This window comes from Ctenocephalides felis, unplaced genomic scaffold (genome assembly GCF_003426905.1).
Source record: "Ctenocephalides felis isolate EL2017-DRISC unplaced genomic scaffold, ASM342690v1 CF-g0.4_SCAFFOLD_00845, whole genome shotgun sequence".
Taxonomy (NCBI): domain Eukaryota; kingdom Metazoa; phylum Arthropoda; class Insecta; order Siphonaptera; family Pulicidae; genus Ctenocephalides; species Ctenocephalides felis.
Genome location: NW_020536999.1, coordinates 92,823,814 through 92,840,997, shown reverse-complemented (window position 1 = coordinate 92,840,997; position 17,184 = coordinate 92,823,814). Strand labels below are relative to the sequence as shown.

The window sequence follows — 17,184 nt, the reverse complement described above, 5'->3', positions numbered from 1 at the left end:
CCTATATAAAATATATAGATCTACTTTTTTGTATCCCTTTTTAATGATGCAAAGGGTGTAAACCTTTTTTAAACCAACCCTGCAAGTCAAAGAGAGACATATATACACACATACACACATTCATATTTATACATATATACATATATACATATAAATTCCAGCGCATGTACAACCCCTAAAGGCAAAATCTACCCCTCCAACGTTATATACATATATATATATGTATACATATACATATATACATATACATATATATGTATATACATATATACATATATGTATGTATATTTGTATATATACATAATATTATATATGAATTGGTAACCCGGACAGAAATCTGATCTAAAATCCGTCCAGTTCTACAATTGATACAATCAAAGATGCTCATGGAATCTTTGATCTCTGTTTAAATTTATAAATTGGTACGGAACCTTTTTGGAAATAGTTACAAAAAATACTTTGATGGTTGTATTAAAATTGTGTGAATTTAGTTTGGTGAAAACAGTTAAGAAAATATTTGTAAAAATTGGTTGAAATTTGCTAAACAAATTAAGTGGGTTTAGTATGTTACTACCATTAATTTGGATTGTGTAAAAGTAAAAAAATTGGTACGGAACCTTTTTTGAAAATAGTTGCAAAAAATATTTCAATAGCTGTATTGATATTGTGTAAATTTGGTTTGGTAAAATTAGTGAAAATTTTTGAAAAAATTAGTTAAACAAATTGAGTGTGTTTAGTATGTCACCAATTTTTTTGATTGCACTAAAGTGAATAAATTGGTACGGAACCTTTAATGAAAAGTGTCCATTTACTTAATTTAATATTATATAATAGCATGTGAGTCAAAATATTATAAACTATAATACAAAAAATTAAAATAAAATGTGTCAAAAAGTTGGACAAAAAAATTGAAGTGTGTGTGGTGTGTGTGTTTATTTTGAGCAAAATAAAATAAATTGGTACAGAAACTTTGCCAAAATGTGAAAAAATTGGCGTAAAAATGAAAAAAAAAGAATAATACAAAATTATTAACTTAAAATAAATGATTAATATTTATATATTTGTGTTTGTTATTAAATATTAAATATAAAAATATCAAACAAAAGTGATATAATTTATGTAATTTATAAATTATTATTAAAAAAAATAAATTTAACTGCAAAAAATATAATAATTTATATGTTTCATATACCATTATAATGGCTAAATTTGCTGAAAATTTGTCAATTAATTTTTATAATTTGATAGACAATACTTAAATTATTAATAACCAAAAAAAGCTTTTAAAACAAATTATTAGTACGAGAGATTTTGTTCCGGGTCGCTGCCGCCCGGATTAAATTTTTTTTTTTTAAACTAAATACCAAAAATTAAATGAAATAACAGTGATTTGAAAATAAAAACTGTTTGTAGTTATTTTATAAAATATTTTAATAATTATTTAAAATTTGAAAAAAAAACGTGAACAATACTTTTTTGTTTATCAAAAAAACCGTCGGATAAATTTTGTGTGTGGGTTTTGGATTGTAAAAATTAATTTATTGCATAAACAAATAATAAAGTTATAAACAAATGTATATATAAACAATAATAAGACTTAAAACGAAGTTGTGTATAAAATTATATGTGGAAATATGAAAATTGCTGAAAGACAATTTTAACAAAATTGTTTATATTTTATAAACAAATGCATATGTGCTTTAAAAATATTGTGTTTTATACTGAAGTGATTAATAAAAATTAATAAACAATTTTATTTCATCCTATTTCATTTCAAAGTTCCTTTCTAACTCCTAATACTGCTTTGTTTCAAGTTGATTGGTTGCATTTATTTTATATCAAGCTTTATATTGTTGTAATTTGTTTAAACATTTGCAAATGTTTATATGTCATTAGAAAACTGATAATATTCTCTATCGATTGGCACTGTAGCCTATCAAAGTTAATATCAAAATTTTGAGTATAAATTGCTCAAATTTAAGAATGATACTTGATGTTCCAAAATTTCTGGTTGAATTTTCTTTAATTTGCTTTGGTTTGTAACAAATTGTATAAATAAATATAAATATTTTATATATCAGTAGAAAGTTAATAAAATCCACATCCCCCGATTACTAACATTTGGAACAAAATTAATTACCAAAAATTGGTGAACTTTGATACTACCAATCGAGACATCTAGTGGACGAGTAGCATTTTTCTAAATTGTGCTTCAATTTATTTAAACAAATGCAAAGTGTTATATATCAATAAAAAGCTGATACAATCATCCTCCAATCCACATCTCCCGATTACCAACCTCCAGAACAAATTATTTACAAAAAATCCCCAAACTTCCACCCTCACCATGCTGAAAGATCTAATCCTCCAACAAGACCCTGATCGCGGGTCATCAGACCTCATAGACCTCTCGAATCCCCAAAGCAATAACAATAATTCCAATATAAACCCAAATCAAAACCCAAATACGACCTCTAATGAAAATTTCACAAATTTAAATGAGGAATTGAAAAATGAAAGTGTTCCTTTCTGTTTTGCCTGTGGAGAAATCATCAGGGATAGATTTTACCTTTTGGCAGTGGATAGGGCGTGGCATGCTAATTGTTTGAGGTAAATATTTACTTAGTACAAACATTGATAAATATAGTTTTTCAGCTAATTTTATGTAGAATTTATAGGTCTAATACAAAAATTTTCTATCATGATTAAATAAAAAGTTATTTGACTAAACCTGAAAAAAGTCACTGTCTAGTTTTACTAGAACTCCAGATTTTTGGGTGTGGAAGATCCAAAATATTTGAAAATTTGCACACAAAAGTATTTCTTACTTATAGATGAATAATTTTGCTTAAAATTTAATAAAAAGAAAGTGCATAAATCCGACGTTTTTTTTAATAGATTTTGAAAAATTTATGACTATTCACTTTTTTGTGTGCATGGTTTTAAATTGTTTTGGAAAAAACAGGATTTTGTAAGAAATAAATTTAATGCAAATTTATTTAAGTTATTTATTGAAGCAAAATTCAATGCGAATTACAGTCATTTCTTTCTTTTTTAGATGTTGCAGGTGTAGTCAACCTTTAGATTCAGAATTATCCTGTTATTCCAGGGATGGAAATATTTATTGCAAAGAAGATTATTACAGGTAAGATTTTTTTTTAAAATGTATAGTAATTTAGTTATATTTAGTTATTTTAGTTTATCAGTAAACGTGATTTTTTTATTAGTTATTCAGTTAGGTAAATGTAAAAAAAAAATTAAAAAAATAATAAACAATTGTGTACAATAATATTAATTTATAAAATAGATATTACTGGCATTTGCACAAGGAAAGCAATTATAGATTTGCAATTTCAAAGTTTATTGAATTTTTATTAAATAAATTTTTTTGAAACTGTATTAAATGTTATATACAGATTTATAGAACATTTTATAAGCTTTTCAAAATTATATAATAATAAATATGTCCTAAAAATTATATTTTAAAATTATCAAGCTTTGTGCAAAAAAATTACACCGGGTAAACTAGGTAGATATCAATTGTTGTAACTTCAAAGTTCAACAATTTTTTTTAATATAACTTTGTTCTAAGCTCTAAAAATTGTTATATACAAATTTATAGATAATTTTATTAGCTTTCAGATAATATATACATATTAAAATTAATTTTGCCAATATTAAGCCAAATATAAAAAATTCAACCAAAAAATTAGTAAAAACGTAGATTTTGATAATTTGATGACTACAAATACAGAAGTGTTTTTAAAATTGAATAAAATAAATACTAGAAAATGCTTTGTATATATATATATTATATATATTATTTATGTATATATATATATATATGTATATATAATTTTTTAGAGTGTGAAATGTCTTCATTAAAATTTTCGGTTGAGGCCAAAAAAAACAGAAACTGTTTTTTTTCGAAGAGAAACTTGTTATTATGTGCTTGAATAGATGAGCATTGTTAAAATTATATATATATATATATATATATATATATATATATAATATATATAAGTACATTCTTAAATAATTGCATCAAAATATATTTAGATACTGTCTCCAGATAAATTATAGCATAGTATAAAAATTATCTAAAACATTCACTAAAAGTACTTTAGTGTAAAACTTTTCTCTTTTGTTTCTTTTCACTTTCTTTATTTTTTTCTGTATTTTTTATCTATTTTTATTTATTTATTTATTATTATTATTGTTATGTTTTTTTCATTTATTTCTGTGATTATTATTTTTATTATTATTATAATGTGTAATTTACCCATATAACTCATAGGGTATGTAAATAACTCTGATTGTTATATAATATGAAAATAAAAAAAAAGTGTAAACTAAAAGTTATCTTCTAAAATTACGTTTGAAAACTACATATGACGTAAAAAGCAAGTCAAAATCATGTACCTGCCTTTATGAATTATATATATATACATACGATATGTACATAGATATATGTATATTTATATAGGAAAGTAATTTTTTCCAACAGGTGAACAAAAAGTGTCAAAAAAGCGGAAATAACAGATGAAAATAACAAATCAACAAAAGCTATACATATTCAGGTGTTTATTTTACATTTATATAAGTATGTATATATACATATATATTCTTCTATACATTTTTATATGTATATGTATGTATTTATACAATTTACGATTACATTTGACTTTTGACTGACAAGTCGGACATTATTAAGAAATGCTGAATCATTTTTAGGGAACGAGAAATATATTATTTAGACACCTTCTGTGTTATAATTTTATTAAAGGAAACCTTTTGATAGCTTAATAATAATTCCCAAGGAAGAATAATATGTATATATATATATATATATATATATATATATATATATATATATGATGATAGTTTTGATGATATATATATACTAGCAAACCCGACGAACTTCTTTTCGCCACCAGATGGTTTCGTGAGAAAGATGAAGAAATTTTTTGTTTGTTTTATATTTGAAAAGTAAAAATTTGATTTTATTATACAACAGTAATGAATTTATTTCGATTACAAAAATCGAGCTGTTGTTGAACTTCTCTAAGTAAATGAAAGTGAATCCGCCAATTATCCGTTTCATTGAAGTGCTCTTTGGTAAACCATATTTTTTGTTTTTTGGTCTGACGTTAACACAAACAAAGCGGATGGTTTTCCAACTCGTGAACAGGCAACGTATAACTGCCCATGTGAAAAACAATGATTTTCTAAATAATCTATTTGAAATTTATCCCGCAAACACTAAGCGATGGGCCTTGCGACTTGTTATTGCGAACGCAAGGCGAACTGGAAATTGCAATCGTTTGAAGTCAAACGAAAGACTTGTCGGAATCATTGGTATGTCACCAAATCGCCAGCAATTTTTGATTGAATGGTGAAGTTCAGTGCGTGTACATCATCATTCTTTGCGGCGAAAATTGTTCGTTGACTTAACCAAGCATAATTCTGATAGTTCTCACTAATGTCATTACTCGAATTTTTAATTACGGTGCGTGAAGTTCCAGCAGCTTGCATTAAGGCACGATGCCATGCACAACTAATTTTCTTAGCTATAAACCTTGCGGAGCCCGAGACCTTTCCAACGAATGCAGAATTGTCGAAATCGGTTTGTGCGTTCTGGAGTTATATCGTCAGGAAGGAAAACCCTACTTATTTTTATATATATATATATATATATATATATATATATATAGAAGATATATATATATATATATATATATATATATACGAGTATATATATATATATATATATATAAAATTTTGAATAATAACTCAAAAACTGGCAATTGTATGTAGATACTTTGTTGAGATAACTTATAGCTGATAAAATTGTCTATAAATTCGGTACTATGAGCTTGAATGTGGACGAAAAGTTTAACACTTTTTTCCAAATGGCTCGGCCGATCGCTGCACAAATAATCCACACCAAAATACATCGATAACTTTTAAATTTTTGAAATCGGTTCAGGCGTTTTTGAGCAAACGACGATAAAAGTTATAAATTTGATAAACGCCAAAAAAAACGACACTAACTTTTGCAAACTTTGACAATTTTTTAAAATTAAACGACTTGTAGGATAGTCATATTCTAGTATGATCTATAAATTGTGAGTGCATACTTGATTTTCAAATGCAATTTTTAAATATAATTTTTAATTTTACAAAAATATGTTGTATATAAATAAATTTAATTCACTTTAATTTGTCCTAACACAATTTTCCACTCCGACATCTATTTTCCGACTTACAACCCAAAACCCAAAAACACATCACTAATTTCCTCCTCTTTTCCCAGGACGTTTTCTATTACCCGTTGTTGCTCCGGGTGCGGAATGGGCATTTCCAGGAGCGAATTGGTGTTCAGGGCCCGCTCTTTAGTTTTTCACGTCCGTTGTTTTGCCTGCAGGGCCTGCAGTAGGGCCCTGGCAAAAGGAGATACTGCTGCAGTACGAGATGGAGTCGTTTATTGTGCCCAACACTGTGCAGCTTTGCATATTTCTCAAGAAAGGTGAGTTGGAGGATGGATGGTTTTTAGTGTTTGGAAGATAATGGGAAAGTAGTTGAAGGAGGAGAAAGTTGTCTTTGGGGGATTTGTAGGTTATAAAATTGCCTAGGAATTGTGCTTGAAACGTTTTGTTGTGAAGTCAAATCTTGGGGTTTTGTGAGCTCAACACTGTGGGGCTTTGCACATTTCTCATTATGGAGAATGGGCAGTGTTTTAGTTTTTGGGCATTTATGGGAAACATGTTGATCAAGATAAATACTGTTTTTGGAAGATTTGCAGGTGATAAAATTGTCTACAAATTTTATAGAAACAATTCTTAGATACTAAAATTCTAATCAAACTGACTACTTGATAATGACTTTGATCATTAACTTTAGGTGCATTTTTGAAGCATTTGTTATTAGAAAGCACTAAATATGTTTCAAACAAATTTTGTTGAGAATTTTACAAACTTCAATTTATCTATATATCATAAGAATCCTCAATAACAACTTTTCGTGCTACAATCCAAAAAACATAAAAAATCGTCTATAATTTCTGTCTACTTTTAGTGATGCCCTGGTGCAAGCCCAATACTTCCAACACGGTCTGACCCCATCAGGTTTGGGACCTCAAAAAGGCAGGCCCAGGAAACGTAAAACTCCCAGCATCACCAGCAATGAAGGCGTTAGTGATTTATCTCTCAGAATGGGTATGTACTAAAAAAAATTGTGAACAAAACAATTGATAAACGAGATTTCACCAATTTTTCTAGATATGCTTCATTCTGATATGGAACATTCTATGGACATGGATTCTTATGATGGTTCTCAATCGCCGGGTAGCGTTATGAGTGTCTCAGGGACTTCCAGGTAATATTAAAAATTACAGATTGAGAAATAGCCAGAAAATGCCTAGATGATTTTAACCATTATTATGTCTTTATTGTCATCGATGATATTTGTTGTTTTTAGTGCATTTTACAAGTACACCAAGTTGTTGTAGAGACTTATATTGGTAGAAAAAGTTGTTTATCATTCAATATGAGTTGCATTACAAAAACCTTTCAAAAATTATGAAACATTTATTACATAAATGCATGATTAGCTAAAACACAAAGTAGTTTATATTTAGAGTGCAGTGGGTGAATTAGGCTTAATTTACATGAAAGTCTGGTTTTATTTCCAGAACAAAAAGGATGAGGACATCATTCAAACATCACCAATTGAGAACCATGAAATCCTATTTTGCAATAAATCAAAATCCAGACGCCAAGGATTTGAAACAGTTGGCGCAGAAAACTGGATTATCGAAACGTGTCTTACAGGTAAGATAAGATGATATTTAAATATAGAAATATTAATTATACAATGACATAGTGTTAGCAAATGTTTTAGATAATTTTATAAGCTTTAATTTATCTGAAAACACCATCTAAATACTAGTTATAACTTTCGAGTTATGATCTAAAATATAAAAAAATGTACTATTAATTATTCTCGCATTGGTCTTAGTTACGCAAAGCACGTGGTTGTTACGCAACAAAAACGTAGCACAGACAGAAACGTAGTCCTAACCTAAATTCTAGCTGCCGCAGCATAAAACTATCTTAGTAAATATTTTAGATAATTTTATAAACTTAAATTTATCTAAAGACACTATCCAGATACAAATAATAGTTTTCATGTTATGATTTAAAATATATGACAAAGTCACTACAGTACGTGCAGATTACGCAACAAAAACGTAACACGGACGTTTTTTTTAACTTCCCGAAGGAGAAGTTTATGTTTTTTTATATTTTCAGTCATAACTCAAAAACTAGTTACCAGAGCTTCAAACGGTCTGAAGATAAATTGAAGTTTATAAAATTCTCTACAATTTTGTCTCGAACTAATTTTTGGTACGACCATCACAGACTTGGTAAATTGGTTCAGAAAATCACAAATTGGAACCAATTCTATATGTTAGTGCTTAGCTTTATGGTTTAGGTGAATAAATGTATTTTCAATTCTAGGTTTGGTTTCAAAATGCGCGCGCAAAATGGCGAAGGAACGTAATGAGGAACGAAACGTCGTCTAATTCAAATCATCAGACATCAATGCACCATCACGGTAAGTGTTATAAAATAAAATGGAAGTGGGATAGTCCCTTAGAGAAATGATTTACTTCCTCAAAAATTTGGTAACAATTGGTTGAGTGGTTATAAAATTATTGCATCTTAAGCAACTTGTCATCAATGACTTTAGATACTCTTCTAAAAAACTTTTGGATTTGACAAAAAAAAAACTCTATTAAGTCTGTTTTTTCCTCAGGTTCTGCTCCTTCCAACAACCAACCCACCCAGGTGCCCAGTGGTGCCTCCAGTGACAGAAGTTCGACCACGAGTGACGTTACGACGTCTTCACTCCTGACGCCATCAGGATCCGACGTCATAGTCGGTGGAGACAACTCGGGGTCCCCATTGGTCGTCAGCAGGCACCATGTGATGTCGCATTCGAGCTTAGAAGATTTGCATCAGCATCATGTTTTGGGGACTGGGTTCGGAGATTTATATTAGTGGATGAAGATGGTGGCGTTGCTTGAAGGAGGGTCGTTGGATAAATTGAATCTTTAGCCTTAACTTGATTCACAAAATTCCGATCTAAAGCAATTTCCTGTTTTTGATCCAAGAAATAAAAAAAATATCCAGGCTTTCCATTGATCGTCAGCAGGCCTACGTGAGGACCTACTCAAGTTTACAAGATTTGCATCAGCAACTCGCTTTGGGCACAAAGTTCAGAGCTTTATAATAGATTGAAGGCAGATCCACGAATAGATTGGATCTTCAACTCTAACTAGAATCAAACAAGACTAATATTTGTAGTGCCAAGTTGTTAGAAAGACTAACATTGATATTGAAAGATTTTTGACGCAAGAAAAGTCATGGTTCCAGCTACTACATATCAGCATCATGTTCTGGGAATGGGGTTTGGAGATTTATATTAATGGATGAGAACTAATGCTTGGCTTGAACGGAGGTCCATGGATAGATTGGATCCTCAACTCATCAAACAAGACTAACATTATCGTTGAAATATTTTCGATCCAAGAAAAGTCATGGTCCCATTAGTGGTGTGCGGCACCACGTGATGACGGCTCTCTAGTTTAGAAGATTTGCACTAACATCAAATTTTGGGGACGTGGTTCTGAGATTTATATTATATTAATGAATGAGGATTTGCTTGAAAACAGGCCCAGAAATAGATTGGATTTTAAACTCCAACTCAAATCAGTAAAGACTAGCATTATTATTAAAATATTTTTGATCCAAGACAAGACATGCTCTCATTGGTGTCGTCACCACGTGATGACTCACTCTAATTTAGAAGATTTGCACTTGCATCTTGTTCTTCTGGAGACGGGATTTGGAGATATTTTTAATGAATGATGATGTTTCAACCTTTTCTCGAAGGCAAGTCCATAAATAGTTTGAATCATCAACTCCAACTCGAATTAGACAAGACTAACATTATAAATGAAATATTTTTGATGTAAGAAAAGTCAACGTCCAATTGGTGGTTGCCGGGTTGTTTGAAACGTAAAATTGAACCAAAAACCTTCTGGCCAGAAAGCAGTACTAGCAATTTTTAGTACAACTTGCTAATAAGCAAAAGATTAACTTGTTTTTTGCATGTGACATGTAAAAAAATAGACCTCAAAGAGCTAAAAATAAATTTAGTACTCGTTTTAAATTATTTTGCCATATAAGGCCTGGTTCTTCACATCCAGTGGTAAATTGGCAACTTGCCAATAAGATCACCAACAACTTTTGGCATGTTACATATCATTTGAAAGCCCTCGAAGAGGGCAGTATAAATCTATCAATAATTTTCATCTATATTTATTCTATAAGAAAATACTAAAACTGACTTTGTTGCCAAATTATGATGAAGACCAGCAACCTGCCTTAAGACAAATTGGACACTATTTTAAATGTGACATATCAAAGGAAAGGGCCTGAAGAGCAGATAACGAATTTGGTTTTTAATTATAATGTTTTAATTAATTTTATAATGGTTAGAAATTTTTAGTAGCCAGTAACTTAAAAAGTATTCGTTTTTTTGATAAACTTTAAAAAACTTTTTTTTATAATTAGTTCTTCTATCGATATCTGACGTTATTTTGAAAAAATAAAATTACACAACTGAGAAAGGGTGTCGTCCCTTTTGGAGGGTGGTGGCAGAACCCGAATTGTTTTCACTTTTGAACTTGAGGGTAAGATGAACCTTATACCAAAATTTCATGCTCAGTAAAAAAATTCAGACCCAAAACGCTTCATTGACTAGAGTATACTTATTAGGAGAATAATGTGCAACTTGCCAATAGGCAAATGGGACACTATTTTGCATGTGACATATCAAAAGAAAGATCTTGAAGAGCAAAAAATGAATTTAGTGTTGATTTTAATAAAAAATTTAAATATAAAAAATTATATGGTCAAAACAAAAAATGTGTATAATAATATAGTATAATATATAAAAGTAAAATACTTAAGAGTATTATGTGGTAATAAATGTATATGTATATATGTATTATTTAATTTTATATTAAATATTTATCAAAATTAAGTATATATAATAAATAATATAAAAATAATGTGTAAAGTTTATGGCCTATTCTTACAAAATAAAACATATTTATAATATATATTAGTGCAATTGTATTGTAGTTTTAAATTATAAAAATTGTTAGATGGTATATATTATGTATAATATATAATAAATATAATTTATTAGCAACAAATTGCCTTGAATTTATTTATATATACATACACAGTAAACCCCCCTTAAGACGATTTTTAACTATTTTGAGTTAAATCCAAGTTTTTGCAAGTTGTATTATAAAAACTGAGAATGAACTTTAGATTTTTTTTCCAACTATTAAATCTGTTAAACACAAGAATATAAAATACAAAGATTATTAGGTAGTCTGAGACGTTCGCAAAAAATATAAAAAATACATGAGAATATCTTTGTTAGTATTTATTTACTAAAAAGAAATTGGAACACATAAAATATTTATATTTTAGCTTTTGCATTTTACTGCCGGCGCCAAACTCCATATAATTATTTAAACATAAATACACATGGTTAATTATAACATATAATAATATATTTATGTATATATATATATCATATGTATAAATATGTAACATGGAATAATTTATATTTGTAAAAGATTTGTATAGAAGCCTCTGAAATAAAAAAAAAACATCCTCTTAACTTTTATGTGACTGTTTTACGTTTTGTGTCATAACTTAAAAAATACTTATCATAGCTTAATGAACTCTTTTGAAAAGTTATAGCTAATCAAATTTTCTATAATTAACTTCCCGAAGGAGAAGTTTATGTTTTCATAAAAAAATCCGATTCGCTAATTTTATGTTTTCTCGACGTTTCAAGCCATTCTGAATCGAATGAGACCAAATTTGGAAAAAGTATGTGTGTGTGTGTATGTGTGTGTGTGTGTGTATGTGAACAGATTTTTTGCCGTAAATCGACGTTTTCTCAAAAAATGACTGGACCGATTTTAAAAATTTAAAAGCCATTCGATGTATCTCGATGAGGACTAGCGTTTATCAATTTTGCGCGACGATCAGCCAAGCCGTTTCTTTGTAAATAGCAGAAAAGTGAAAAATTTTTCGTCCACGTTTTAGCCCGCAGTTGTGAATCGATCTTGAAAATTCAAAAACCGTTCGAAAGATATTGATTGGGAATCGTGCTGATGAGTTGTTGGTAGAGATCGGCCGGGCCGTTTTCTTGTAATAAAGTGTTAAAAAATTTTTTCGACGATTTTGATGATTATTTTTTTGACGGTAGATACCATAGTCTTCTAGATCATACCAAAATATTACGGCCCTACGACAATTGGTTTAGCTTTAAAAATTCGTCAAAGTTAGTATCGTTCTTTTGGCATTTGTCAAAATTAGACCTTTCATCGACGATTGCTCAAAAACGCCTGAACCGATTTCAGAAATTTAAAAACCATTTGATGTGTCTCAATGAGGACTATCGCTCGTCACTTTTGTGCGACAATTGGCCGAGCCGTTTCTTTGAAATTTGGAAAAAAGTGTTAAACTTTTTGTCTACATTTAAGCTCATTCTACCGAATCGATTTTAAAAATCAAAAACTGTTCGAAAGATATTGGTTGAGAATGATACTGATTAGTTTTAGGTGAAAATCTACCGAGCCGTTTTCTTGTAATTAACTGTTGAAAAAAAAAGTTAAGACGATGTTTATGGAACTTTTTTTGGCGATATATACCATGGTCTTATAGAACTTACTGAATTATTACGGCCTTACGACAAGTAGTTTAATTTTAAAAATTCATCAAAGTTTGTGATGAGTAGTTTTTTGACGTTTGTTAAAATTAAACTTAGACGATTCACTTGGTATAACGATAGAGTACTTGGTCTTAATAAACGTAATAAATCATTAAAGTCCTACGGAAGCTGGTTCAATTAAAAAAATATTGATTTTCGAAAATTTGCTTTTAGAAAATACTCCAATTAACGTGTTTGTTGGTTTTCAATTATGTGTAATAAATCCACTTGAAATACTTTTAATCACTCATAAATTAATTTATTTTTTATTGATTGAGTCGATTATTTACATATATCGGGAAGTTCATGTAACTTGCCTCAAGGCTAAATACCAAACCAACTAGTTTTGTATTATAACACTTTCTTGTAAAATAACTAGAAGTATTTTAAAGATTCAGTCAAATTTTGGAAATTTGTAGCTAGAACTTGTACTTGATAGACCTTATATGCATTTCCGCATGGACATTTTTTCAAATTTTAATATATTACATAAAAAAAATATATTAAAATACAGCCTTTGGAAAAATTAAAGTTTATAAAATTATCTACAATTTTTTGTAACAATATATATTTATATAACCAAAACTTATATAAATATAGAGCGTATAAAACAAAAATCTTAAAAAAAAGTGATTAATTTTTGTTAATTAAAAAATTAGAATAATAAATAAGGGAGGAAAGGCAAATCATTCATTTTGTGGTGCTCCCATACCATGAACCTGCCTTCGGGCAGACTACTACTATTATTATTATTATCTTTAAATATTCCATACGTAAAAATTCATAAGATTTAAATAAATTTTTAAGGCAGTTCTGGGTAACTTACAAAAATATATAGAATTTTTTTTTAGCTATAACTTAGCTTAAGAGTATATTAAGCTACAAATACTAAATTCCTAATTATATCCTCAAGTATAAATATGTGAGCGTGTCAGGGAGATTCCATCCCGTACGTATGGGACATTTTTTCAAATTTTAATATCTATTATATAAAAATAAGTCGGGTTTTCCTTCCTGACGATATAACTCCAGAACGCATGAACCGATTTCGACGATTTTGCATTCGTTGGAAAGGTCTCGGACTCCGCGATGTTCATAGCAAAAAAAAATTGAAGAAAGATTTCAACAGAAAAGCGGAAAACACTTTTTTTTTTCACATACAGCGTCATATCTGTTACTTAGCATGTACTACAAACTAATATTTTTTGTTTAACTGCTACTTATTTGTTTGACAGCTACTCATTGTTCTCTGCTCAGTTTATTTAATGTGACAAACCGGCATTGTGTTCACTGTGAAATTGTGCAAAAAATGCAAAAGAATAAGTTATTCGTTTCCTAGCATTTCAATTGGAAACCATCAAATCAATCACGTGTATTGTGCAAATTTTTATTCAATTTCTACAGCAGGCAATTTTTTTCTTCATCTTCTTCATTTTTACATGTACATAAAATTTTCTCAGTTTCTTCTAATATTATTATATATTTATAAAACTATAACTTATATAACAAAATAGCATCTGAAAACAGTTTTTTTTATAGACTTGTATAAATAAATAACAATTCGAATTCTTCAGCAGAGCTTCTGAACACATACCAAGGTTTGATTAATGGTTCTACAAGCTTTAACGAATCTATACACATTATTTATATTATATATACATATATACATTTATATATAAATATATAAATGTATAAATGTGTATATATAACAATAAAAAATTAAGCGAGGCTAAAAAGCGTAGCATGGTAGTAGAATTCTTTAGTTATCATTGGGTTTAGATCTTTCATATATTATATATATATATATATATATATATATATATATATATATATATATGTATATATATATACATATACATATGGAAAATATTTATTCTTATTGGATTCTAAATAGAACTTCGTCTTGCAATCCATCAATAGGACATAGTTAAGATTCTATGTTCGATATGAATTTATATATATATATATATATATATATATATATACTAGCAAACCGGGCAAACTCCGTTTCACCACCAGATGGTTTCATTCCTTATCTATGGTTTCCTTATCTATGGTTTCATTTTATGTAACATTTTGTTTGGTGATTAAAAGATGAAGAAAAAAATTGCCTGCTGTTGAAATTGAATAAAAATTTGCACAATACACGTGATTGATATGATGGTTTCCAATTGAAATGTTAAGAAACGAATAACTTATTTTTTATACTTTTTTGCACAATTTCACAGTGAACACAATGTCGGTTTGTCACATGAAATTAACTGAGCAGACAACAATGAGTAGCTGTCGAACAAAAAATATTAGTTTGTATCAGAGCTAAGTATCAGAGATGACGCTGTATGTGAAAAAAGAAAAAGTGTTTTTCGCTTTTCTGTTGAAATCTTTCTTCAATTTTCTTTGCTATAAACCTCGCGGAGTCCGAGGCCTTTCCAACGATTGCAAAATCGTCGAAATCGGTTTGTGCGTTCTGGAGTTATATCGTCAGGAAGGAAAGCCCGACTTATTTTTATATAATAGATCCAAAAACAGTATTAAGCTATATTGTCTAGTTTGAAAATTTAAATAATATTTATAGACGTTTTATTGTTGTATATTCAGTTGCAATTTTAAAATAAGCATATTTCGAACAAAAGTGTGTTATATGAACAAATTATGGATCATTTTATGTACTTTAAATAACCCAAAGACATTATTCAGATACAACTTATAATTTTCAAGTTTAAAAAAAAAACAGCAGAAAATGTCCTTGCCAAGAATAACATTTATAAACAAATTCTAGAAAATTTTATTAGTTTTATTTATTCAAAGTCTATATAATAAATGATTTTTAAGTTTCATTAAATCTTTGTACGGAACCCTAAAGGTGTTTCTCGATTATTTCCAATATGTGTTATTTTAAATTAACAATTATTCCGAATTGTAAATAACAATTCGAAAAACATTGTCGTATCAAATATATCATAACACTTTCATATATGAAAAGTTTATGTGCGGACAGCTTTATAGTAATTGAAAAAATACAAACAGGCATTTTATTTATTACAACATTGGCACAAATCAAATTTATATACACACACGAATAAAATTAGTCCGAGAGGCCACGACACACCCGAAGGAAAGAGGATTTAGAAAAAGACTTAAATAACACTATATGAGTATACCGTTATTGTAGAGTTTTATGTTGTCGGGCAGTATGAAAGATTATTTAATTTTGAATTAATTCTCTAAATACATCGTTCATACTAATCGAATGGTTTGGAAGATACAAAAGATGTAACAAATAAATGCACGTGAAAGACACTAACCAACTTGGAGCACCTATTTTCAAATGCAATTTTAAAGTACACCGAGTTACTGTAGAGTCCTACACTATTAGAAAAAATTATAGATAATTTAATTTTAAACAAATTTCTCTAGCACATCATTTATACAAATTTTATGTATTTACAAATTTGTTGAAAAAGTACCTCGATTTTTAAATTCAACATATCTAAATTGTAAATACAAGATAAATATTTTTTTGCTTATTTCTAAAAATAAGCTTCTAATACTGTAATTTTAATATGTTATACTTTAATATGTCTACTATGACAACAAATACTAAAATTAATATGTCTTCTCACAAAATATTGACAAATTTCCTGAAAAAGTACTCCGATTTTCATACTCAACATATCTAAATTGTAAGCATAAGATAAATATTTTGCGGTTTATTCTAAGATGCTGTAATTTTAATATGTTATACCTACTTTAATATGTCAACTATGACAACAAATACTAATATCGATGTGTCTTCTCACAAAATCTTGAAATAATAACAAATTTCTCGAAAAAGTACCTCAATTTTTATCTAAATTGTAAGGACGAGATAAATATTACCCTCAGTGCACAACGTTTGTTCTAGGATGTTGTAATTCCAATATATTATATATCAATATGTCTACTATGACAACAAATACTAAAATCGATGTGTGTTCCCACAATTTTTTTTAAAAATACAAAATTTCTAGAAAAAGTAACTCGATTTTTATCTAAATTGTAAGGACGAGATAAATATTACCCTCAGTGCACAAGGTTTGTTCTAGGATGCTGTAAATTTAATATATTATACTTTAATATGTCTACTAAGATAATAAATACTAAAATCGATGTGTGTTCTCACAAAATTTTGAAATATTAACAAACTTCTTGAAAAAGTACTTTTTACTCCATGAAATGCGTACAAAAGACTTTGCAAGACATTTTTAATTAAAGCCTGAATATTTTCAAAACTATAAACAATAGCTTCAAATAATATTCAAGCAAAATATAACC

General features: G+C 28.4%; 1 protein-coding gene across 1 annotated transcript; it reads left to right on the top strand.

The window, feature by feature from the left end:
• Positions 1–2,347: 2,347 nt before the first annotated feature.
• Positions 2,348–9,065, top strand: LOC113363051 (LIM/homeobox protein Lhx9-like). The gene is made up of 8 exons (XM_026605539.1): positions 2,348–2,610; positions 3,059–3,145; positions 6,317–6,529; positions 7,078–7,217; positions 7,281–7,377; positions 7,694–7,832; positions 8,523–8,619; positions 8,821–9,065. The coding sequence occupies exons 1-8, from the start codon at positions 2,348–2,350 to the stop codon at positions 9,063–9,065; spliced, it is 1,281 nt and encodes a 426-aa protein (XP_026461324.1).
• The last annotated feature ends 8,119 nt before the right edge of the window (positions 9,066–17,184 follow it).